Consider the following 27,834-nt stretch of genomic DNA (forward strand, 5'->3'; position numbering starts at 1 on the left):
ACACATTCTAGCACATAACATAATATGTGAAGCTTTCAAAACATGGGTTGAACACTCTAAACATACCGTTATAAAAAACATTATATCGTCATAGGTCTAAAATAAAAATATCAGGAACACATATTGATATTGAGAAAGATATTCTGCAGTTACAGTATAAAAGCTGATCTTTAAATCAATATAACTAAAGAAGAAAAAAAGCAACTGAAAAATTAATATATATTATTTGTTATGTACATCATGTTTTGATGTTCTAATAACACCAGGCATGTCTAGAGAATTGCAGGTAGAGATTGTTCTAGAATTTTTGAAACATCACAAACAAATGCCAGCCCTATATGAAAATCTGATTTTGGTTCGAAAAATTTTTTTTTCACAAATATTCAATTTTCTACCGATAATTTACATGTCTCACTTTCTAGTGAAGCCTCACTCTATAAAGAAAGCTGGAGAAAATGTATCAAAACTTGACCTTTAAAGCAAGAATCAATTTAATAATAGATAGAGAACAGGGGTGAAATAAAAATAAATGTGCTACATTCAAATTTAGATGTGCGTCAATCATCCGCAGACATAAACCAAATGCCTCTAATAAACTTATAGCATGTGATAATATCACCTACATATTTCCATTTCTGTAAAAAAATCTTTGCATAATAATTATGATACAATAATGTTTGTCAATCAATCTAAAATGTAATGAAACTATATACAGAGTTTCACCACTTTATTCAATTTGGATACAAATTATCGTGTTCCAAAGTATCAACAAATTAAATTGTGTATCACTCTGGTGCTCTGCCTAGTCTGAGTAGAAAATGCTCCTAATCATATTTATTCAAGGTATAGATATAATGAAACTATACACTAAGTTTCACCACTATCATTCAATTTGATTCCAAATTATCGCATTTCAAAGTATCGCCAAATCAAACTGTGTATCCCTGCTTAGCTGTAAGCAGAAAATACTCATCGTTGCTCTCTTTCCAAACATTCACCAAATGGGAACATTTTGATTCAGAGTTACAGCATTTTAAAGATCTGACAGATAGGCGGACATCTTTTTAGCCTAAGCACAATAAACTAGTAACTCATTTCAGTCAAGACATTCACTCTATGAACATCTACACCAAATTTGAACAATTTTACATCAATTGGAAGCAGAGTTTTTGTATTCCAAAAATGAGTGACTGACGGATGGAAGGACAGGCCAACTGACAAACCCATTTCTACGAATGATGGGGAACGACAAATAAAAAATTCTAAACATGGCTAGTGTTTATATTTAATGTAAGACAGAGTAGTACTGCAGATTGTTTTCTTTTTGACTAATCATAACCAAATTTTCTCAGACATGATATGCTATTATTAGAGTGAAGTTTATAAAGTTGAAGAATGTGAAGAGTTGTTTACCTGATGGTAACCATAGTGAAATGAAGGATCTATCTCAGTACTCAGATTGTTTCGACCAATCAAAAACAAGAAACCTGTTAAAAACACTGGTAACCTGAAGTATATAATTGTTCATATATTTTATATTTCTGTTTTCTCATAAGGTAAAAAGTTTTGGCATTTTTAGCAATATCAATCTTAATTTTGATTACCACTTATCACTGTACTTAAAGTAGCTAAGTCTCTAAGTCAATATCATCCAAAGTCTTACACGTTGAAAATACGAATTATTTGTCAATTCAAATCAACATTGATGTTTTGATCTTACCAGGAAAAGGCAGGCTTCTGATATCCAATATTAAAGCAAAATAAACATTTTACCATTGGTACACGAATTGTGTACCCTAGTGCGTTTTAGTGTCATTTGCAACAAGTGACCAGAAAGAACTAGGCTAGACATGTTATTATTCAACTGGAGAGCCTGCTTAATAGACTGGAATAACCAGATGCTAAAAATTGCTATAGGGTTGAGACACATGCTGTTTTTCGCTGGACATAACTGATTTGAAATTAGAGTCAAAAAGGAAACAATTGAATGTAAATCAGTTTATATACAATCAGATTACATTATTATATGCGTTTCGACCCATTTGGGTCAATTTCTAGGTCCCAAATATTAGCGATTTAGCTCCTTTAACCTAAGCAGAAAATGGACTAATGAAGACAGGCATAGTTTTTTTTTGCATATACACCAATTGTGTGAAAGAGAGAGAGAGAAATGGGGTTTAATGTCCACTCGACACAAACTAGGTCATTTCGGGACTAACATATGGTTTAATTTTATTTACATAATTCGCTTGCGCGTAGGGGTCTTTAGCAGTGGGAGGAAACCGGAGGACCCGGAGAAAACCCACGAGGTTGGACAGGCGACCCTACTCCTTGCCACGTACAACCGGGGATTCGAAACCACGCCAGTCGACTTAATGACAGACTTTATGATACAGCGCGCGCACGCTAACCATTCAGCCATCCAACCCCCCTATACCAATCGTACACAGGATCGAGGTTTTTATCCCATCTGAATGACTATACATTGTCTCTTGCCAGACCCTTCATCTTACACCACTGACAACTTTAAAATCCTGACAAACTATTGGCTGCCAATACTGGGATCAAACACAGGACCTTAATGTTAGCGAGTCATCAACTTACTCCCATTCACTAACTTAGTCAATGTTGTAATGTAATACTATATGTGGCCATATAAAAATAATATGGATGAAATGATACAGACTGAAACCATGTTGTATGTTTGAATCTGTTTAATACACTTACCCAAAACCATAAAAAAACATCCATACTTGATTTTTAAGAACGTAACATAAACTTCTGGTGTGGAGCATACACAGTGCTACAGCTATCATAGATGTCCAACATCTTGATCCAAATACCCCAAACAGCAGAACAATAAACTGAACATAATTTTGCCAGAGCATTTGTGAGCTAGATTTGCTGTATATAACCATTCCTAGACAGGCTGCTAGCTGTAACATAAAATAGAAAACCATGGTGTGATATTACCTCCATGCATAATTCAATATCTCATGCAAGAAAAATAATAAATACACAATAAAACAATTTATTACTGCTACATGTAGGCTCAGATTGTTTAGTATGCTGTCCTATTACAGAATCAGTTAACTCTTAGCTGTCAAGCAAATATGTGACATAAACCCTGTAATAAAGACACACCCCAGTAAAGATGTTCTTTAAGCAATTTGTGAAGATGATCTGATTGTTCTGTTTAAAATATCCAAAAGTAATATGCACCTACATATTTTGTTAACAACACAATCCATATTGAAGGCAATAGTTTTGTGCTATTAGGCTGACCTTAAAAATATCTTTGTTTCGCCTAACGCGACCGACTAACTAAAACCACCCCCGACTTAAATTATTTTATTGCACTTTTCCGCGATCTTTTTATTTTATTTTGTGTGTCAACCTGAAATATATCACGAGAGTTATTTCCCTTTACTATGGCTATAGTTTGATTCATTATTGAAACTGGTTGATCAAGACGAAAGCACGTCTATTCCCACGAAATGATTCTGCCTCTATGTCTGTGGGGCGTCGTTTTAAACATGACGAAGATATTTTCAATATCCGTTTTCGAGAAAAATGAAGGCACAACCCGCACGATCGTTAAAAACGTGTTGAAGGGGTTTCACACTTAGAGTTCGTGGCAAATCGTGTGCGAGTCTCGGAGTCGTGCATCACGAAAAATCCCGATGTCATACTCATTGATTTGTTTGACAATAAAAAAAGACGAATGTTTCCCCCCCAGAAAATTATCAAGCTGTCAAAAACCCGACCTACCGACCCTTCTCCTCGATTGTGGGTCGGGTTTGGCGAAACAAAGATATTTTTAAGGTCAGCCTTAATTCTCCCTTCAATTGTATGTCTGATATAGACCTCTCATAACCTCTTAGCAGTCTATATCTAGTATATATTCAACTATTATGAGCCATGAACACATTGCATGTATGACCACCTTATCTACAATATTTATTCTTACATTTTACTTTAGTCAAACTATCAAAATGTACACCATCTTACTTTGGCTAAACCAAAATGGTGGCATACGGCTAGGGTGTTATTTCATGTACGGTAGGATTTATTGTACTACTACTAATAAAGAAATAAATATACTGCTGATTTTATTTTATTATATTATCTTTACTAATTATATCAATAAAGCCATTTGCTAATGTCCAATTATAATTTCTGATTTGTGGTCTCCTGGTTAATATTAATTCAACAGCTGAATGAAATAATTTTATGATAAATTTCTGAAGTCACTGCAGCAAATCAGGATAATTTCAAATTTTCATGCCTCATTTATGCTCTCACTATATAGCAATAGCAATAATATCATTTATTCTATAATTACATGCAAATACAAGCAAATATCATTGAATACAGCCATTGAATAACCTATGGTTGTATTCAATGGCTTGGACATGTACTACTATTGTCCAGCACTCCAGAATGACATCACTTTCACAATTACATCAAACTGTAATGAGGTCACCACTAGCAACCACAATTTTTGTAAAAAAGAAAGAAAAAAAGGGTGGAACCTATAATGAATTCTAACTTTATTGGTGATTTTTTTTTTGATGATCTGGATAGTATAGTGTATTTTGAGATTTACATGAAGTTATAGAATAAAAACAGAACTCCATGACCATCGAATACACTCGAGTGTATCCTTGTCACATTTCACTCGCTATCCCTCTTGGAATACTTGCGCAGGGATACACTTTCTTGAACGATTGAATAACCTGAGTGGTATTCAATGGTCATTGAGTTAAATCTATATATTCAGAGAGAGAGAGAGAGAGAGAGAGAGAGAGAGAGATGAGGTTTAATGTCAATCACAACTATATACAATGCATTTAAAATTGATAGGTTATATTTAACATGGATATAAATAAACAATAATTAATACACCTGATTAAAGAAATGAATAAAAATAATACTTTACATTATTGAAAAATTTATATAAAAAGTTAACAACACATTCAATTAAAAATATCACGCTGTAAAGACTAATTTATTCATGTAATAATAAAAAGGAAGGTTATTTACCTTGTAGTTATAATAAGGAAACTGATATAAATATAATAAATGTTTAATATAAATTAACTGTTATTTAAAATTTATAAAAACTAACCTGTGAAATAACCAGACATAATAAAAATCGATGTGGTATACCTTTCCATCTACCACTTGCTACCAGTACACCTAATACCCACAACTACAAAATATACACACCAAAATATAGCAATATCTAATAAGAAATTCCTGCGCAAACTGGAGTCTTTAGCAGTGGGAGGAAACCAGAATGGACACCAGACAATCTAGGTAGAAATCAGACTCGGTATTCAGTATACTACCATCAAATACTGTATCTAATACACAGTATTCTACTATCAAATGATGTAGATAAAATACACAGTATTCTACTATCAAATGTAATCCCCAGTATACCACTATGAAATGGTGTATGTAATCCCAAGTATACCCCTATCAAATGATGTATGTAATCTCCAGAATACCACACTATCAAATAATGTATGTAATTCCCACTATAACACTATCAAATGATATAAAAAATGTAATCCCCAGTATACCACTATCTCTAGTATCTAAGTGGAAATCAGACTCAGTACCCAGTATAATACAATCAAATAATGTATTTAATACACAGTATACTACTATCAAATGATGAATGTAATCTCCAGTATACCACTATCAAATGATGTATTTAATACACAGTATAACTACTACTATCAAATAATGTATGTAATCCCCCATATACCACTATCAAATTATGTATGTAATCCCCAGCATACTACTATCAAATTATGTATGTAATCCCCAGCATACTACTATCAAATGATGTATGTAATCCCCAGTATACCACTATCAAATGATGTATGTAATCCCCAGCATACCACTATCAAATGATGCATGTAATCCCCGGGGCCCCTGAGTTCACAAAACATATAATACCCAATTAGTATCAATCGATGTATATGTTAATAGAGATTATACTTACACAACAGATAATACCCAGTATACTAGTATCAAATGATGTATCTAATAACAGAGATTTATAATCTAATTCACTTGATACAACTACTGTCATCATTTTAGCAGAAACAAACATCAGTGGAGCTGATATAAACGTTCCTGCAACCATACTTGTAGCAATCTGAAATATAAAGATAGGTTGCCAGACAATGTAACCCCACAGTATAACTTACCATTTTGAGACCAAGATTAGATGGTAATTTTATCTTAATGTTTACAACACAAAGTAACTTGTCATTTGGAGAATAGTATGTTATTTACTACAGTGTAACCACAGTGTAACTAATCTGGACTACTAACTTTGAGAGTAACATGTTATTTCCTTTTATATGGAAGACCACAGTGTAACTTAGCAAATTGAGACTAACATGGTAATATTTGTTTTCTTAACATGTGGTTACAAAGTAACTTATTTTGAGACTAACATGTTATTGTCCTAATACAGCGGACCACGGTTTAACTTACAATTTTGCAACTAACATGGGTTTTTTTTATTAAAAAATGTGGACAACTGTGTAACTTCAAGAATAAAATGTTAGTCTAATTATTTTTATGAGGATATCGTTATAACTAGAGTGAAAACATGTCATCTAGCAAATACAGATCATTTCAGATTTGTTATACATGTACTTTAATCAAATACGATTGAATATCTGTTTAAAGTGTACCGATCCTTTGGAGTGGTTGTACATGTACTTGAATTAAGTATAATTCAATATCTCTTTAATGTGTACCGATAAAAATCCATATTCAAATTTTTAATTATTATCAAAGTGGGGGGTCTAATAACATTTCTTGTTCCTATAAAAAAAAGTTGAGGAAATAACTCTTTAATTTTTTCAAGGTTAGGTCTACATTTAACTGCACAGTGTGATTCTGTAGGTAAAATCAACCTAAACAATTTGCAAATTATGAATCATAGTTTGTTTTGTATATTTGTTTTCAACAACATCAAAATGAACCAGACATATCATGAGATTAAAAAGCCTACATGTAAAACTGAATACATTAAGATATTAATTACAACTTTTCTGTAACGTAAATATACAATGTAGCTCCTACTCATATTTATTGTTTTGGAACTGAAACGTACATTTACATGGAAACAAAAGATATTTTGATAGGTCTTCTCTGTAGAGACTTGGGATTCTGAGTTCACAACTTGGCACATTTAATAGGACATTGTGGACTGTACTCATCATGCATTATTTGTTCTGTCAGTCTTACATGACTTATCTGTATAAATGAAGTTTATCATGACTAATTCATAAATTGCAAAACAATGTATTTTCTTTATTTCTTTCTTGAAGATATTTTTATTTTTTCTATAAAATTGTTATATAATTGTTGTTTTATAGGGTGGGATCTAGACATTAATCGTGACAAATGTTTGCATTTGAAAATTGTATTTTTCCATTAAATAAAGTACGGTAATCATAAGATATGTTTAAAGAAACCAAGCATTATCTGTAGTATATTTGATATTGAATAATTACTAAAGAATATAATATGTTCTACACTTAATTTATTTCAAATCATTTCTTTGGTTGTCTCTATATTTGTCGAAAATCTGTATTTAGCAAATTAATTTTATAAAGCCTTAAAAATATAATTGTTAGTGACAAGTTTCATGCATGGTGTAGAGAATGCTTCTAGTTATGGAACACCTGATGAAAGTTACATATGTATCAAATTCTGGTTGTTCTTTTGTATGTACATGTATACTCTGATACTTACTGTGTCCTGAGCAATGCCATATTGACTGGCATATAAAAATACAGAAGGTGCAGAAGGGAAAGTACCATATAAAAATCCATACATTCCCAAAGATTCACTTTGATTGAATGATTGACCTGTTTCTAACCAGCCTATAACTTCCCAAGTAAATAACGGCAGTAATATTCTGAAATAAAAAGAATAATAGATTTGAATTAACCTGGTGCCATAAAAACTCCTGCAAGGTACATCTTTGCGGCAGTAATATTCTGCAATAAAAGGAATAATAAGATTTGAATATACCTGGTGCCATAAAAACTCCTGCAAGGTACATTTTTGCAAGAATTCACATACACAATATTCCAGGCTAAAGGCAAATATCGGGTTTCAATCAATCCATATCAAAAATTGGTCCAACAATGTTATTAAAACATCTTAATGTAAGTTATAGCCATCAAAAGTTCCCATTACCAGTATTTGCTATTGATATTGTAACCTCATTTTTTTCTCTCTTAAAATTTCAGTCTGTTACAAAAGAATAATTTCTAAGGAATTTTGGACTAAGTTATTGTCTTGATAATCCAAATGATCAACTTTAAATGTACATGCCCAAAATGTAATCCATATGTGCAGTGTATTTCAATTCATGTACATGTAGCTTGAATTAAACTCTGATGGATCTAAAAGCTTATTATGATTTTTGTGTCAAAAGTCAAAATACAAAATGACTATATGTACATGTATGCTATAGTTTTCTGTAGTCATGTCATTATCTCATGATTGTACAACACAGGACGACAAAGTCTAAGGCCAAACTAAATTATTTTATAGTTATTCTGGGGTCTTGCTAAATAATAGTTACTTTAGTAACGAAAATATGAGAGTCCTAGCCAGTTACTAGGACTCTCATATTTTCGTTACTAGAGTAACTAGCTAAATAAATAACAATTTGACTTTGAGTCCAATAAACAACTTGTTTTGTTAAATTAAAAAAAATATGGAACTAAAAGATTTGAGAAGAGAAAAAGTGTAAGAAAAAAAAAAGTTTTCTGAAAGACCAAACATTCAAAAAGGTGTGACCTAAAGTATGAAACAATTAAATGGTTTCCTATGAAGGATATGATGAGTACTTACGATTTAGAGGCTATAAGTAGAATAGGAACAACCAGACCTATACCAAGTTGGCCTTTCAACTTGCCCACTAAATTTAAACCCAAATAAAATAAAGCGGTGGCACTGAAGGCATTACCTAGAAAGAGATAATTCATGTATAAACATTTTATCAAATAATATATTCTATGGACTATTTCTCCACAAAAACACCCAATTAATCAAACAACATAATGTAATGCTGTTTTGAAGATGTTAAACTCCAAAAATTGTATTTGCCAACTGTGTCAATTATCAAATATCAATTTACCTGGAAGGTTTATTTTATTAAATTTGAGGACTCTCGTCTTTCGAAAATTATGCATATTATGCCATTTGAGCCGAGTAACCAAATTTCTTCAAGCCACATATAGTTTCACTGGAGTTTGCATGTCCTTCAATGAGAGACTTTATAAGCTCTAGTAAATCGGTAAAGGAAACACAGCCCAGATGATGCAAGCAGCAAAAATCTGTTAATAATAAATGCTCAGCTTCCAGAGTCTGAATGGTTGATTGAGCTAAAATAGCATTTTTTTTCAAACCAAATAAAAATGAAAAACTTAACAAATGTCTCACCTAAAACTTTTAAAATATCACCAATAACATTTGGAACCGTTTGTTTAAAAATAAAATTTCCAGCAATACCGATAGCTGTCATAAACACAATAGGGTTTGATACAATTCCTTTGAACACATGTAGAAAGACCACTCCTGTGGAATGTTTATGATGTTGTTTATTCTTGTGTAGTTCCATAAAGACGAATCCTATAGGATTTAAGAACACAAGTGATATAGGTGCTATAAGATAGATATACTGTAGGTATTCAGGATGGCTGTCATTATACAGAGCTTGTACTGAAATAAATAATAATTACAATTTGTATGTATTTATTTCTAACCTGTTGTGAAAATACAAAGTCCAATGATGGAATTTATCCACTATGAGCAATTAAATAATCAAAAGTGGTACCCTGCCACGTATGTGACACCAGACACTGACAAATTTCAGTGAAATTTCAATGATATTAATGTTGTGCATGTAAGACTGCATTTAAAGTGAATTTATTTCAAATTTCCATGTACATCTGGTATTAGTTTTAACCAAATCATACATGTACGCTATGTATTAACCTATTTGGCATAATCAAATAAACAGTGCCTGAAACTGAAACTGTTCAGTGACACAAGACATTATATTCTACTCTATTATATGACATGAATCATATTAACAAATACATGTATTGTGTTTTGTTATTGTGTGTGTGGGGGGGTGGGTGGGTGGATAGCTGAATGGTTAGCGTGCGCGCGCTGTATCACAAAGTCTGTCATTGAGTCGACTGGCACGGTTTCGAATCCCAGGTTGTACGTGACAAGGAGTAGGGTCGCCTGTCCAACCTCGTGGGCTTTCTCTGGGTCCTCCGGTTTCCTCCTACTGCTAAAGACCCCTATGCGCAAGCGAATTATTGAAATAAAATTAAAAACCATATGTTAGTCCCGAAATGACCTAGTTTGTGTCGAGTGGACGTTAAACCCCATTTCTCTCTCTCTCTCTTTGTTATTGTGCTCAATCACTAAATGCCAGTCACAGATTAGCTGTTGCCTACTAGTTTTACAAATGTGTCATGCTAGTCATATTTCTAGATGTCTATCTATATTGCTGTCATATAATTATAAAACAACATATGCATGCAAGATAGGTCATGTCAAATGTGGGTGTATTAATGTGGATAGTAGTTGGAATCAAACATCAGCCTTGGTGAAGTAACACAGTGTAAGCCAGGCCTGCGATATTACATAATATCACAATATTAATTATTCTGGTCAATTAGTGTATATTACTCTATACTGGTTCATCTAGTGTAGTTTATAAAAATATATCTCTGGTACACCTAAAGTTAATACCCTTATTGTATGTAAACCTAGACGTTTGATCCAGATGCCTGCACAATATCATGCTGGTATTAATTATATAAAATCACATTGTTGTAATTAATTTCATCTTCACAAAAAAGTAATCTATTTGTATTACCTAATTTGATATTTATTTAGCTTTTACAGACCTATGTGTATTCATAAAGCTTATTATTAATTTGAATATCACAAAACAAATGTCTCTTCAAACTCATAAATTACCTAACCTAATATTAATAAAATTGATATTTATTTTAATAGTTATTTATTTTTTTGAAGTTCAAACTATAAGGTTATATACAGTATACTACTACATACATGTACATACAGAATGTTTATCCAACCATTACTTATTGATAACCAAACATTTATTATATATAAATGGAGATAACGTCTTTCAGTGAACATCTGCCTCCATCATAAAATAATCAATGTCTTGTCAAATAAATAAATATTAAAACAGTATTAATATACTTCAACCTACTAAATTATTAACTCATATATACACATATAATAATACATGTAAAATATATTGATTATATGTAGAATTATTTAATTAATGTTTACTTTATCCTGTAATCAACAACCAATAGTTAATTGACGTGCAGATCAATAAATACTTATATAATTCTATAATACAAGTAGCATTGCTTTAAGTTTGGCCATTGCTGGATTGACTTCTGATACTTGAGCTTTTGGGGGAGGTGTGTCAAATCTCTCCTAAGTACAGCAAAATGACAGCCCTTCGTTTAATCTGGGATCTTCCCTAAAACTTTGGACAGTGATTTAAGGTATTAAAAACGGCCAAAGTATTGTTCGGCTCCAAGCAGTATTATTTACATTGTAGCTGTTTGGATAGCCTCGTTTGTCACGCGATTAGTTTTTCTGCTATGCGATGGTTAATTGGGCGTAATAAATTTTGTGAGTCATGACGGAACGTTATATCTGGAGCTCGGATTAAACCGGAATGATATTGTTATGCAATTAGGTACTGTTTGTTAATCAGACTTTTGACCAGTCATAATTTGGATCGGAAATTTGCTTTCCTTACAGCAGTGTTGAATGACATTAGGTCTATCAAACGAAATACTGTGAGGAGATTGTCCAAACTAAATCAGATTCATTGAAAATAGTTAAACTTAATCTTTTTTAAAACTATTTTATATCTTACAAATGAAAAAAAATATCCTACTTTTCAAAATACTATTGATAGTATTAAAGCTCAAATGAAATTCTGTTTGAAAATTATCATGCTTATTCCTTTAAGTTTATATTGTTATTTTCAAAGACAATTGACAGTTCTCCAAAATCTGGCAGCGCTCACCATTCAAATGTAGGCGTACATAACTGGGACCCTAATTATGCACTTGAACTTTGAAAGACTTCATAGCTACTTGATGTGGCTTAAAGGAGCCAAATTGCTATTCTTTGGCACCTAGAGATGGATACAGATGGGTGACAATGCGAAATACCCAAAGAGTGCAAATTTATAATACTTACAAATAGGGTAACCCAGAGCAAAATCATTGCTTTGTGTACAGAATATTGCATACAGCCCGGCACAACCAAGGTTCAAAGGTCGCTTGACGACAATGGTGGCACAGAAGACCGCAAAGAACACACCAGTTTTAGCAATCAAAATACTGCCCAGAAATATCCAGTTCACTTGAGAAAACTTAAGTTCGCACATGCTCTGGAATAGCAGCGCTGGTAAACAGAATTTTGAGACAAAGGTTCCAATTCCCTTTCCTTGAGTAATGGATATTATCCCTGTTCGTCCAGCCACATAGCCAAATAATATAATAACAAAACATTGCAGAATGGCTGGATAAAGATTATCAAAGTTGACATTTGGTGTAACGCTGGAACTGTTACTTGAATGGTTTGGCATCAACATCTTGTTTGTTTATTTGTTTTGGTCTTGTTTCTTTATGTTGATTTTCTGCCGTTTATTTACATCTATCTTCAGATTTCAAGTCTGCTAATTTTCAATATTTCTTTCGATCTATTTGTCTATGCTGGAAAAGAAAATTTGAATAATTAATATTTACTTTTTCAGTAATTCTTCAAATAAGATAGCTGGCTAAGAAAAGTGAATTCGCTAAAAACTGTTATAATGTAAACTCAACTATCCCTAACTTTTAACATATTTGAAACAAGCTATCATTAAAATCGTTCAAGATTTATATGAAGCAACCACCCACAAAAACATTTCATTTGACATTTTCAGTAATATATCAGTAAATAAGACACTTTTAAAAGGTCTATCACAGCATGTACATCAAAACACATTACCCTCTGGAAAGGCCTAACATACATGTCATGTAACTACACAGCATGGTCATGAAAACAACCTTGTACACGAACAAATTACTCTCTAATGTTGAGGCTTACTCTTACTAGCCAGTATTGCAGCAAATACCCCTTGTAATTTAGCACCAAACAATTTTATACTGTATATTAAACAGTATAGAAATTTAATGTTGCTTGATCACATGCCATAAGTCATTTATAACACGAATATTTGGAAGTGATTGATGTCACGACAAATTGCATCTTTTTCAACATTACAACCAGGCATTTATTATTAGGCTATTTCGAACATTGGACATATCAAAATATATACTGTACCCAATGTATTATTTAATCTTGTGTATTTAGCACTAATTTCTTTCACATTCGACATACCAAATCCTTGTTTAAAAATTCGTACAAATCATTTAAAACCACCCAAAATCATCTAATTTGTACTTGTGTCCAGTTTAAAGCTGATTGATTAATTTTGATAATGAGTGTCCAATTTACCTGGTAATACTAATTATCTTAATTTACCAGTACCTGACCACCTGTACTTAAAAGTACAGCTAGTCATGATCAGGTAGGCCCTACTGGTACATTTTTCCTTACCGGTACAATAATAGAAGACTTGGAGCCCTGCTTGGAGCTAGGTTTCACAGAAATGGTATGAAATTTGTAGTGCATTAAGAAAATTCTATAACAATGTGAAATTGTATAGCCTACATGTACATGTACGAGATAATATTATCTTGTCACATTTTAAAATAAGCTTATTCATCCCTTCTTTTGATACGGTATCATTTTCAGCAAATTGTTATCAAACTAACTTTCAAGCTGTCACTGTTACTGTACTGAAATTGATTTGCCAGCCTCAAAGAATTATTAGCCTATACAATTCATCAGAATAGATTGCAATCTGTAAAAGATGACTACCTTCAACACGTGACGTCGCATCACGCGACGTCAATCATTGGCTCAATAGTGCATGCATTGTTTACATAAGACATTACTAGTTCGGGCGGAATGGAGTCTTTTACTCATTTTAATACCCATTTACACTAAATAGGAAATAATTTTTACCTACAAATACGTCAAACGTCTTTATTTATTTTTCTAATACATAAAAAAATTTTTTTAGAATTTAATTTGTCGGAGGAAAAAAGTTAATATTTTGTGACTCATTAAGTCGCATCGATGTCATCCTTATCAGTAATTGTCGCAGTGTGAATAGATTGGTATAAAATCTCAAAGATTTAAACATACATGTACGTTATGCAAGAGCTAAATCTGCCTATTGTAGGTCTTTCTTTAGGCATGAAATGTTATATAAACTATTAATTAGACATTAATTAACATATCCAGACCATAATCAACACTCGATGTCAACGCTTGCCTGCGATAATTGTTGGATTAAGATCCTATTTGCTGCGTAACTTTCCTTCTCGATTAACGATTAAATGGAAAATCAATACTATGATTTTTGTTGTACCGACTTTAGTAATGATGACCGAGGCTATGCGGAACTTTTGATTGTTTATTTCTCGGTTGGATCAATTTGACTGAAATTTTCAGCAAATTGCCTTTACATTATCTAGTTTTTAACTATTATATTGAGAACTGCCAATTCGTTATCGAATCTCCTATAATGTATCTTTAAAGACAAGAAAAATATTGGGTGTACTTGGCCCTGTAGCCTTGTTTAAACTTGTAAATTGTTACCGAATAGCCTATAAGGGGCAGTGCAAAAAAAGACCCAAGAAAAGTAGGTAGAACATTGATGTTGTCCGTGCAAAATTCCCCCTCCCATTACACACGTTTCAGGGTGAATTGGCAAGTTTAGGCAGATTTAATCATTATCAGTAAATCAACAATAGGTCTTATCAGACTTATGATGATCGCATTCGGCATTGGGTAGGCCTACATCATACATGGTCGTCTAGGTGTCCTCCAGGGTTCGTAAAATATGCGGTCATGGCCTGATAACACGATGTATTTTGGGTGTTGAGCTTTTTATTATTGATCCAATTAGTACAATAGAAGTCAATAATACCTCTGATCAAAATAAGTAAAACCCATACTTTGTTTGATACCATTGCCATTGAAAACGCCTTAACATTATACAATGCATGATTTCATGAAATACAATATTGAATATAGGCTACAACTACAGCCTGAAAATTCGATCAACATATTTTCGATAATTTTAACCACAGTATAATATGGATCTTGATCAAAATACCGGCAATCGAAAATTTGAAACATCTATTACCAGATTAGGTAAATCATAGCTCACCATTTTCAACGTGAACGGTAAATATTCTAAAGGTTTTCTCCGTTCCACAATTTCTGATGTTCATCATAATCTCCACCATGCTGAACACAAAAGTCAAGGTCACTGGAAAAGTCAACCAATCACTCGTCGTGCTTACTAGTTTCGCTTTGTTTATATAACTGTCAAAAATTCGCGTTGTTTACATACCTGTCCAAATTAACACTTATGCCAGAATACATACTAAACACAACATGTTTTTTACACTTCTTCCAAGATTTAATGTTTTAAAAGAAATGGTGTCACTGTATGAACGCTACTGAACCGAAGCACCCACGGCCGTTCTGTTTATAATTTTACCACGTCCCGTGACCATGATTCTCATAATAGACCTATTAATATAAATCTATTAACAGGTCAATCTCATGATGTGATCGTTTTTCAGCATCACATAATATGGAGATATGCGAAGTAATATATATTTATAAAAATAATACGACACTTACCTAAAACTGTATTTCCGACTGAGGGAACATTTATTTCTATTCTCAAGGGAATTAGAAGGGGTCTATACCATACGTAATGCGCCCTATATACTTAAACTATTGACTGACCACACTGTTATCTAGATATATCAAAAATCTAAATAGGGCAAACTCTGACCAATTAAATACCATGATTACATTACCAATTTACACAAAGGTCAGTGATTAATATAGCGTCGTGGTTTTGTTATTATATAAGTGGACAGAATTTAAAAAAAGAAAAATTTCTTTTTCCATGCATCCGTCGAGCAGTGTCGTACACGAGTCAGTATATGATTACCTTTACCTTATATTGCCTATTTAATTTACAGCCTTTTTCTCATATGTATATTATGTAACCATATTTTAATTGGTCTCCAGTTGCTTTTTTTTATGATTTTCTTTTTTTTTAAAACAAATTCCCGGTGTGTTAAATCTGTAATAATACTACCTGTATCCTTGTTAGTCTTTTATCCGAATTATTAATTATCCTACTTCCATAAACAAGGCCAACATATATAATATTATTTAATATGAAACCCAAATCAACGTTTGAAATTAGTGTGATTACACATTCATATAAAAGCGAATTGCTCACAGGCTCACAGATTGCAAAACAATAGCGTAAAGTTAATTGGTGCCGAAAAGAAAAATTTTAACAATCTATGAAAATATGTTTTAGAAACTTTTTTATTATGACAAATCAGAGTTGTTTACAATTTGGTTGTTAAGATAAGCAATTAACTAAAGACAAACTTATGTGTCAAGGTCTCGTGCAAATGAAATTTATTCAAAAGCAAAATTGAAATATTTGTTATTGTGTCTGTTATACGTACACAATAATTACATGTATGTAGAACTACAAAATAATATGGGGATTTAGTTCCTTGTTCATGCATTATTACGAACATCCACGTGTAGACTATGACAAAAATACAGTTATTTTATAAAAAGGATATTATGTATTTTCTGCACTTAATTGTTACTAAAACGTGCCTTAAATGAAAATTGTGAGATTAAAATAACTAGTCCCAGCCCTCAAGTATTTTAATATCAGATTTTATACCCTAAAAATACTGAAGCACAATGACCGAGAATGTTTTAATCATAGCAACCATAATGAGCTGTTTTTCATTAACATCAAATAACAATAGCTTAGCCTATTCAACTTCTCACGGGTTGGCTTTTAGAAAAAAACTATTGTTTCCTTTCCATTCATTAGTGTATTTATAATTACTAAAAATAAAGCATATACCCGTTTATTTAATGATTTGTAGGCACGGACGATTTTTTTCTTAAAAAGTATACATAATGCATTGTGCTAGAATTTTCTGCAAATTCTGTAATATTCAACAGCATTGATAAAGGTGTTCAGTTTTGAATTATTATTTACAGTTGGCGCTTCGGGCTGCCCCCCCCCCTCCCAACGCTTTCACCCACTCGTTTGATCTGATGATGTGTATTGCTTGCAATGACTGCGTAGTTGGTGTGTCTTGTCCGCAGGTTTGTCATGCTAATTTTGTTTAATGTAGTGCGGTCCTCCTGTACTTACTATGACAATCATCGCTTAAGCCATATAGATAACCTGTCCCAACCCACAGGCACCTGAGGTATTAAAACTTCTTACTACTGCTTGATTTTAATTCCTTTAAGTGCCCGTGCAACCTCCCCCTCCCCTCACCCCCCTCCCCTCACCCTTTATCGATCCAGCTATATAGTTTTTACTATGAGAACTTCGGTTAGCTGCACCCCTAAAGCAAGCGGATTCTTCTCCCCAATGTTTTGTTTTATTTTATCCGCATTGACAATACCAAACATCAAACAGCTAGACCTCCTGTTTTAAAATTGGATGACCCACCCACTCTTCTCACGATAGCGAATTTTAACCCCGTGGTTTTATTGACATTTCTATAACAAGAACTTTCATGTAAATAGTCTAAATTAAATCGGCAGCCACGGTGACTATTTGGGTAAGAAACTGGCCCGCACCACGGAGAGACTGGCAAGGTTAGCTGTCTAGTCGTTCGGATGGAACAAAAACCCGAGGTCCCATGCATATATTGGCGTGCACGTAAAAGATCCCTTGGCAGATAGAATTCGATATACGAGTAGGCGTATGCCCGTCTTCATTAACCCAGTTGGAGCAGAACAGTAGGACGTTTTACCCTATTTCATTTCTTAATTAAATCAACCTGCCCATAAATGTATTGGACGTAAACATTCCATCCATCGTCTTCCGTTGTTTATGAGTTCCCTACAGTGATATTAGACCAACTGCTAAACATTTTCAATCAACGTCATGATTAAATTATTGTCGTCATCTTCTTGTTTAGCTACACTATTAAATCACATATTTATATTATAGTGACTCGTATTATTCTTATCTGAAAATATCTGATCTGTCTTTTTAAATTATCTCCTTGATGATAATGTAGATATTTAGCATACATCTATATACATACATTGTGTGGTCATCCATATGAAGCATGCCAATAGCACGTTTTAAAAACTTCAAATGCAATCCAAATAAAGAGGAATTATATATTAAATGCGGAAAAGAAAAAAAAGAAAAGAAAAAAATAATTCCAATATTGGGACGACAATTAAAATATAAAAAGACCACGTAAACTATTATTCCTGTACACAATATCAAATTTAAATAATTAAAAATTACACGTGAATCAAATAAGTTTATATATATACATTTCCAGTAATGATCTATTTTAAATTCTGTACCTGATTGGAAGTGAGTGGACGATCTTCTGATTATAACTTACATGTATGTATACCTTTATGAATATATAAATATATGAATTATAATTAATGCATCTAATTTTCTTTTATTTAACTAATGCTCAAACCTTGCTGTTGAATAATTCGCTAGCATTTGTCGAAATTTCGATCTACAGGATAAAATAGGCGGTTATAATGATTACTGGTGGATGTGTGTGTGTGTGTGTGGGGGGGGGGGGGGTAAGAAGAGTGTATAGGAGGAAACGCCTGTGTCCGGGCAAAGCCTTCTTCCCCACTCAAATTATGAAATTAAAATCATCCAAAATAAATGTAGGATGCGTTACGCCAAGCCTGGAACTTCCGAAGGCTGACCCGTAAAGTCTGTGCAAAAAGAAAAATTTGACAAATAATTTTGTTTATGTTTCTTGTAAAGTTACATATTTCAAGACGACCCCACCCCCCTTACCCACACACGTACAAATAAGAAAACAAAACAAAACATAACATTATAGTAAACGCTTTCCGAATATATATTCCATAAATAGCTGATGGAGGTATTTCCCTGAATATGATGGAGAGTTTAATGATATACTTTTACAAATCCAAATCGTCGCACTAGTTGTTCACTTTCGGGCGAAATTTGTGATGTTGACCTGTACTGAATAAATTTGGAGACAAGAAATTCAAATAATAATGAGAGCTCGGGTCGAGGGTGTACACCAAGGATCATAGTTTTACAGAGATTTCGTTTAGTACCTGAGCCTAAAGATTGATGTGTTACTTTTTCTTGATATTTAGCAGTTTCAAACAATTTATTTCATTTTATCTATACATTATATGTTTTTGAAAATGGAAGTTGGCAGTTTTTTTTCTGGGGTAAACTACTCTGTCCTCATTTATGGTTTCCGTGTTTCGTATCATAGAATTGTTATAATATTATCTAATATTTGAAGCCTTTTATTTACATTCAGGATAATGCATTATCTGAATACATAGTGTCATGAACAGTTTAGGACACTAAAACGATTATTAGGACACTAAAACTATTACGAAAACTGCCACAATATGAAATATAATCATCTGAAAAAAATAATTGAATGTCACTAGATAAGAGAAAACGAAGCCCTGTACATTCCCTTAGTCTATACTTAATAAAAACATGGTAATGCACGGACCTTTTTCTATTATTTTCATTTTCTCTTATCTTGAGACAGTCAGTTCTTTTTTATGAATTGTCAGATATCCTCTCACAGTCACATATAACATTTCGTTATTGAAGGAATTATCAGTGAAGAAAAATTCGACCGCGTATCTATTATCGCTCATTACTTCAGTTAGTTATATAGAAGGATAACTCTTGTTTTCCATTTATTGCGCCACTTCCGTTTCTTCAAATCTTCGTTACGCATCGATGGTAGTAATGATCTCTGAGTTAAAATTATATTTGGAATGTGTTTAACCAGTTCTATGGCATATATGATAATGGCTGACACCAATATTATACTTTAAGACACGGTGAAATATTTCACATTGTGACAGGTTTCGTAATAGTTTAAAATAATCGTTTTAGTGCCCTAAACTGTTCATGACACTATGTATTCAGATAATGCATTATCCTGAATGATGGAACGGCTTCAAATATTAGATAATATTATAACAATTCTATGATACAAAACACGGAAGTCACAAATATTCACACAGTTGGTTGGCTTTCCTATTTCACCCATGTATATACATGTAATATACACCAATAAACATTCAGATAATGCATGTTGTAAACAATGCCTATTATAAAATAAGATAGATATAATATACATTCAGTGAATGCATATCATGGGTGGAATTGATTAACAACAGACAAATAATATTATTTTATCGCTCTCAAAAACATTTCAATTTGATCCCAATCAAATAATTTTGGGGCAGCCGTAAGATATGTAATTTGGTTAAGTTGCGCTATTTTGGATTGTAGATATATTTCATAAACCATACTATTATTCTCTGAAAAGGTCGGAATAGTTTTGAAATAAGCAAAATAGTTATATGCAATACAGTAATTATATATATTTAATTTTATAATTATGTACTTACAATCTTCTGTCGATGAGGGCGAATTAATTAAATAACAGTAAAATGTAATTAACATGCTGTAGCCAGTTAGGGCGTAGGATCATTTGTGAGACAATAGGTAAATTATCGTAAGAAATGAAATCACGTTTCCATTTTTAGTTTTCTTTTTGAAATGTTGAAGACAATAGTAAATTCGCATTGTTTTTAATTTGCCTCAAGCACGTTTGAAGTCCTGATTTTTTTGTGTAATTGTTAATGGCCTATATAAGACTGACACAATGAACAAACATGTTCACTGTTTACCAACGTTCATATTAGTAATCGTCACACCACCCACGTGATGATGTACATATCATTGACGAGGTCACGAACTCAAACAATGGGTCAAATTAGTAAGCTGAGTAAAAATCCGGAAAGCGGAAATGTCGTCCCGACATCATGAATTAATAACCTTTTGGAAACCTATATAAATTAACGCAAAATAATTTGTCCAGTTAATAGCATATGTGTTGCCCATACCATGCCAGATATTCCAAAGCAAAAAGCAAATTATTTCTTTCCAGCACGAGTGACTTGACCTGTCTTGTGAGATGTTTGATAAAAAAGAGGCTATGACTTTTACTAATTTTTTTATCTTTTCAACACATGATAGCCTGCGTCACATCCGAATTTTTACAAAATGTTAACGGAGCGAATAGTAAAATCACATTGAATAAGGTTAATTCTCTAGTATGTGTTTACTTTATTCCTAACTCTTATAATTTTCAAAAATTCGTAAAAAAGAGAGTAATTAAATTTAGTTATCCAACAGATTAAATCTGTGTTCCACTGATTCATGTCACTGTTTCATAATCGAATAATATTGACGACAATAGTTCTCCCTGTATATACCCCTTATTGAAAATTTAAAAAAAATAAAAAAATAACAAAATTGATTCTGACTACTCTCCAAAGGTTACCGTTCCTAGAGAGAAACTACGTCATTTCAGAACGCAGTGCCAGGAAACAAGAGGACCAGATAAGGTTAGGAAGTCAGCTCTACTCCTTGCCAGGTGCAAGGTTGGAATCGAAACCACTAAGTCTTATGATTTAAATCGTACCCGTAACGAACACTCGACCACCTCACTCTTCGATTTACCTTAAACCAGTAGCTATGGCATCTAAAATCAAAATTCATGCTGTATACATAACAAAGTATATCTACCCGCTCTGTGATATATCTCATACCACCTCTTATTTATATAGGAATATCAATTCATTTATACTGTTTTATTTCAGAAACCGATTGTCGTTGATGGATAAATCGGTGCCTTAATCAATTAGTAACCGCCCGACATTGGCCAGTACGCGTAGTACAGGCTGTATTGCGACGGAGCTTGCTGTAATACCCTTCCAGGAAGACGTGTGTTACCACAAGAACTGTCATGGCCCTTATTGACAGTTAATTTATTTCACATAGTCTATAAAAGTTTATTATTTAAATATGTTATGCTTTGTCATGTTTAGTTTTTCTATCTTTAATTTTTTTTTCACCATTGTCTTTATCATCGCAAATGAACTAAAGGATATACTTTTTTTTTACTTCGTTCAAATACGCGACGCTATTGTTAAAATGGACGCATAAAGAAATATTTTCCGGGGTGGCTATAATACAAAAGCAATCAAGTTTATTTAGGGTCAACTAACATAATAATCACGCGAAGATCTATTGGTGCAATATTAGCACAACTTGAGATGTGACTGGTATGCTAAATTTAAGTCAAAAATGATTGTGCTCCCATACGAGGACTGGCCGAAAAGTTCTAAGCCTAAAAGAATAGATGGATAGATCAATTATTGGGTTGTAACAAAGTTTTGCCATTAGAGAACAACCCTTTGTCGAAATCACCACCTCCCAGATATTATTCGATGGTACTAAAATGCCTCAAGTAAAGAAATATCGACGACAGCTAGATTAAAAAATTGACCATTTGGAAAAAAAAAGAACACAAAAACCCCCCAAAAAACCCACAGTTATTAAATGGGACTTTAAGTATTAATCGGTATGGAACAAATTATACCCTATTTAGTTGAGCTGTAGAATGTTATAATGTGAAAATTATTGTATTGTATCCTATATAGCTAACGCATATATTGTGTGTAAATTATTTAATGTTATTTAATAAAAGCTATATGTGGTACAGAAATGAACTTCACGTATAGTTTATAAAACTATTGTTCTCAGATTACCTCTGGATAAGCGGCAAAATATCATATCAAAGTCTATCGGCATTCCGGGAACACCCCTGTACAATCATTAAATGAATCATATACATAACAACTGCAACTGTAGCTTCGTACGAGCTAAATCTTTTTTTCGAACACATTTTGGACATTTATTCACTTGACAGGCCCACAATCAACCTACTCGGACATCGGATGGCTGACATATTAAGCGGATTAGACATTATCCGTCATGTCTTCGTTATAAGTTTAACCGAAAAATCTAGACTTCGTTTATTTTCGTATCAATGGCGCCAGAAGATCTAGACTATTTAGGCTATTTATTGTCAAAATGACCTATTGCGCATATTGAGTGGACGCTAAATCCAATTTCTGTCTCACTGGTCCCATTCATAGACATTATTAAAATTAAAACTACATAATGATGTAAAAAAAAATATATATAACGAAATGAACCTTAACGGAGTGTCTTTTTGCAAATTAAACACGATCCTGTACAATAAAAACAGCTTGAAAACAATTATTTGCTAGCATTTCAAAACCCTTATACAATATGTAGCCATAAATAAATATATAGACCACAGACTTTTATGGCTTTTAATTGTTCTTATATTTTTTCACGTATGTTCCGGGCAGGGTATCTTAATACCGACTAAACCATAAACATTTATCCCTAAACTGTCCCAGAGCAAGACACGATTCTAAAACATTTTAACAAGGAATCCACGTAAGTAATGAAATTGTTTTTATTTTTTTACTTAAAAATAGCCCAAAGGCTTTCAAACAGCAAACCCACAAAAATGATGTCCAGTTTGTTTAGAAGTCTAGTGGTGGGACTTTTTTTTTACTTAGAAGTATTTTGTTCTCGGGATATAAGATTGTCACAATTGAGCCCAGGTCTCACTTTAGAATCGAAACAGTAGAAGACCAGAAGAGATTATTTCTGAGAAGAGATTATTTTATGAACATATCATATCTTTGACGGCTGTGACATACCACATTTTCCGTCTACTGGGGACTCCCACCGCAGTCAATATCAAGTTAAAATCAGCAAACAAAGACCGAATTATTGAGGAAGTCAAAACGTGTAGTGTATGCAAAAAAGGCTAGAGGAAATTATGAAATATGTTGATCTTCACCCTATTATTTTGGACGTTATTTATATTTCTCTTTCCACCATATTATCAGATACAAACGTGAATGTACTTTAGATTTAATTGTTGGCGTCTGTGAAACTATGTTCTTTGCTTGAATTTAATTAAAGACGGACCTATACGTAAAAGTAGTTTGAAGTCCTAGGATATTGTTCAGCCTTTTTCGTGGCTGAGTGGGTAAGACGCTGGCTCGCTAGCCTGAAGGTAGCTAGCCTTGTCAGTGATGCAGGACGGGGGGCCTGACAAGGACAGCTGTCTAGTCGTTCGGATAGGACGAAAAACCGAGGCCCTATGTATACATTGGCGTGCACGTAAAAGATCCCTTGGAAGTTGGAATTTGATACAAGAGTAGGCCATAGTGCCACTGCCCGGGCTAAATTATCCCCATTGCACACTGTATGGCGTATGCCCGTCTTAATTAGCCCAGTGGGAACAGAACAGTAGGACGTTAAACCCCATTTCATTTCATCCTTTTACAATCCAGTTTATGCTGTCATTTATTATAGGCTTAGTGATCTCGCAAGGGCACCCTGAAGATGTTTTGCAAAAGCATCATCATTATTGTTGAAATTTTACTACATTTAATATATTCATCTTACCTTATGTAAATTACGAGCTTGATAAAGTTAAAAGATAAAACACGAATAAGTGAATTTAGTATACAATGTGCGTGCAGATGCAAACTCGTATCACTCTAAGCTATTCGCATCATTTCCTGCACAATGTAATAGTAATATTATGATGTTATTTCCTATAGTGTTTGTATTTATAAAACTTTGAAAAGTATAAGGGGCGTTGCCAGCCCCAAAAGGGGGAAATAATGAAGATGGTCAGATATTATATAACGTATTCTGCGAAAGTGTGTTTAGTGTTTCGGATAGAAATTGGTAGTGCATGCAAAATCAACTAAGAGGGGGGGGGGGGGGGCAACGCTGTTCGGACAAAATCACCCTGCATTGCAGACGTAACTATAGACATAAGAAAGAAAATCACGCAAAGCGTGGAATACGTCCACACGAAAGCTTTGTCTCATCTGCAGCTTATCCGAGAGGAAAACTTGGATGCTGAAAAAATGTGATGACCTCGGAACAGAAAGTCGCAGATTGCTTAATATCGATAGGATTAAGTCTCTCGTCACCCCAATGTTCCCCCCCCCCCCAAATTTAAAAGAAATCATTAAAAAGTAAAACATCTATCCGGTTCACAAGGTTTTTGGCAATTGAGGATAACACTGGAATGGAAAGTCACAGAACATCGAATATCGATAGGGTTTATCCTCTCAAGACCCCAATGTGTACAACCAAATCCGAAAAAATCTGCCGAAAACTACAGCCTCTATCGCGTTAACAATGTTTTCGACAAAGGGAGTATTACTCTCTAAGGGAATCTCGTAAACACTGAATATTGATAAGGTTGGTCCGCTCATCACCCAATGCTTTACACCAAATTTGAAAAAGAATCCGCCCAAAACAGCAGCCTTTGTTGCGTTCACAATGTTTTCGGCAAAGTAAAGGGGAGATAACTCCCGAACGGAAAGTCGCAGAACAATCGGTAGGATTAGTCCTCTCATAACCACGCCAAATTTGAAAAGAATACGTTGAAAAAGGGGCATAAGTCGCGAAACATAGGGTTTGCCCTCTCATGATGCTTCACACCAAATTTGAAAAGAATCCGTCAAATACTGTAGCATCTATCGTGTTCACACGATTGTTGGCGGAACGACGAGGACTGGCCGACAGGGTGACGACATAATACGCGTATAAAAAAAACGTGTGGACCTTAACTACACACACACACACACACACTTTCAAAATGACCAAAGTAGGCATTAATCCCCTTCCCACTCAACCCCTAATAATTCATCTCGCTGTCAGCATGTATTGAAATGACTGAGATACGTCAAAATGAATGGAAATAGCTGGATCCAAATAGCTGGATTCACAAATTCATAAAACCTACATTGGGAGCTATAGTTAAAAGTAAGACTAATATCCTTACCTATTTAACGTAATACAATCCAAGACAATAGGACCAATACATCTTAATAGGTGATTACACGTCTATATGGCTTTCTCAACTCCAAAATAAGGTGCTTTAGAAAGCTAACACTACATGCAATGTTCAAACCACTTAAGAAAGCAAACTTGGTCTGGTTGGTTAATATATGGCCCAGTGCACGTGTACAAGTACTAGATCACATGAATGTCACTGATAAAAAGCCACGGACCAATAAGAGTGTACAACATGTTCAACAGGTCGAAAGAAATGACAACTAAGAAGAAACTATAAGAATATCACGAATTGCGGAAAAGTGACCGATTTCGTTCAAGTATAGAATGTTTTTTGATGATAAATGGTGGAGATGTATAAATAGTGAAATGTACGGAAAACTCCGACGTTGTGTTTCATTAATATATTTTTAAATGAGTTTATTAAAAACTGTCCATCTTGTAGGATTGGTTAAGATGTTAAACTGACCCGGAAATAAAGAGAAAAATATAACAATATGATAAAATCTATTTAGATTTGGTACAACTTGAGTACGACAAAAAATTAATAATAAATAAAATCAAACTTTGACGACAATCTCTCCAGCTGCCCTATTTCAAGAGGAAGCTTCCGAATACTTGCTTATATTTTCGTCCGAATCTAGAATGTAACATTTCAACAACAAAGTTACTAAGCCTACTGATCGGACATAACGAAATGGGGGAATTGTTCATTCATTGATATGCGTTTGAATCAAAAGAGGGCTAGGCGGGAAGGGGTTTTCGTATATTGTTATTCACCAAATAGTCGATATATTATGTTTAGGTGTTAAACCCAATTTCATTTCATATTAGTTTCTAAATACTCTAAATGATGTTTGGGTACTTGTGGAAAATTATTCGTTTAAACTGGGTCTGTTTCTAAAAGTCGTAGACTTTGATTTCAGCATGTACTGTCACGTATTGATTATCGAATATTCAAAATGATCTCAATGTTGTATCCTTGTCCAGTACATCCTCACCCTAGTCGGTGATTAACGGGTTAAATCGGCTGGAAATATGACCATGACTATTGATAACAGTGGCGTAAAATCAAAAAATGTTTGTACTTCTCACCCAAAGATAGTCACACCTAAGCTCCATAATCATACTGAGATGTCCACCTACTGGAAAAGTCTTGGACAACGATAGAGGTCCCAACACAATTGCTTTCTCGGTTTACTAATGTGACCAAATCTCAATATCTCTTCTTACATTTTCTCTGTCAAATATCAAATTCAGGTTCCTAGACGAATCCAAAATTTATGAAAAATATCTCTTTCTTGGATGATTATCAAGTTGATGAACAGAATCCTTCTTACTTAATCCGCCATATTAGGAATAGTGAACATTATACTGAGACCTAAAACCCACCAAATTTAAGACTGAAAATACCTAAAAGAAACATATAATGCATGATGTGGTAAGTGTGTTCCGTCAGCGATTTTATATCTTTTAAGATAAAATCTATAGATTTTAATCTACAGCGGAAAACTATTTCAGAAAAGTAAAATTGTACTTGTAAACAGAAACGAAGAATAATACAATCACACATAATACACAAATTATAGTATTTTTGTAGATGGTTCTTTAGGTTCGCGTTCTTGTTTGACCTTAAATACCAGCACGTCTTTCTTTCTTTATTTTATCATTCCATATCATCGGATTTAATTCAGATATAGATATTTTAACATTTCCATTTTCAA

At 33.4% G+C, this 27,834-nt stretch overlaps 2 protein-coding genes across 3 annotated transcripts in view; one reads left to right on the top strand and one right to left on the bottom strand.

The window, feature by feature from the left end:
• LOC126832477 (carbonic anhydrase 7) overlaps positions 1–27,834 on the top strand; it is a 46,430-nt gene that overhangs the window by 8,182 nt on the left and 10,414 nt on the right. Inside the window, exon 1 of one of the 2 annotated variants that reach the window (XM_050563278.1) lies at positions 23,584–23,674. The exons of the other annotated variant lie outside the window; for it this stretch is intronic. The gene's annotated coding sequence lies outside the window, so the exon portion shown is untranslated. Of the gene's footprint in view, positions 1–23,583; positions 23,675–27,834 lie in introns of those variants that run through there. 2 annotated transcript variants of the gene reach the window in all.
• LOC126832471 (integral membrane protein GPR155) lies at positions 143–26,248 on the bottom strand. The gene is made up of 10 exons (XM_050563260.2): positions 26,100–26,248; positions 12,331–12,848; positions 9,496–9,774; positions 8,905–9,019; positions 7,792–7,957; positions 6,020–6,175; positions 5,132–5,215; positions 2,728–2,936; positions 1,414–1,507; positions 143–635 (listed from the first exon to the last, which is right to left on the bottom strand). The coding sequence occupies exons 2-10, from the start codon at positions 12,725–12,727 to the stop codon at positions 558–560; spliced, it is 1,578 nt and encodes a 525-aa protein (XP_050419217.1). The 5' UTR covers positions 12,728–12,848; positions 26,100–26,248; the 3' UTR covers positions 143–557.

This window comes from Patella vulgata, chromosome 9 (assembly GCF_932274485.2).
Source record: "Patella vulgata chromosome 9, xgPatVulg1.2, whole genome shotgun sequence".
NCBI lineage: Eukaryota > Metazoa > Mollusca > Gastropoda > Patellidae > Patella > Patella vulgata.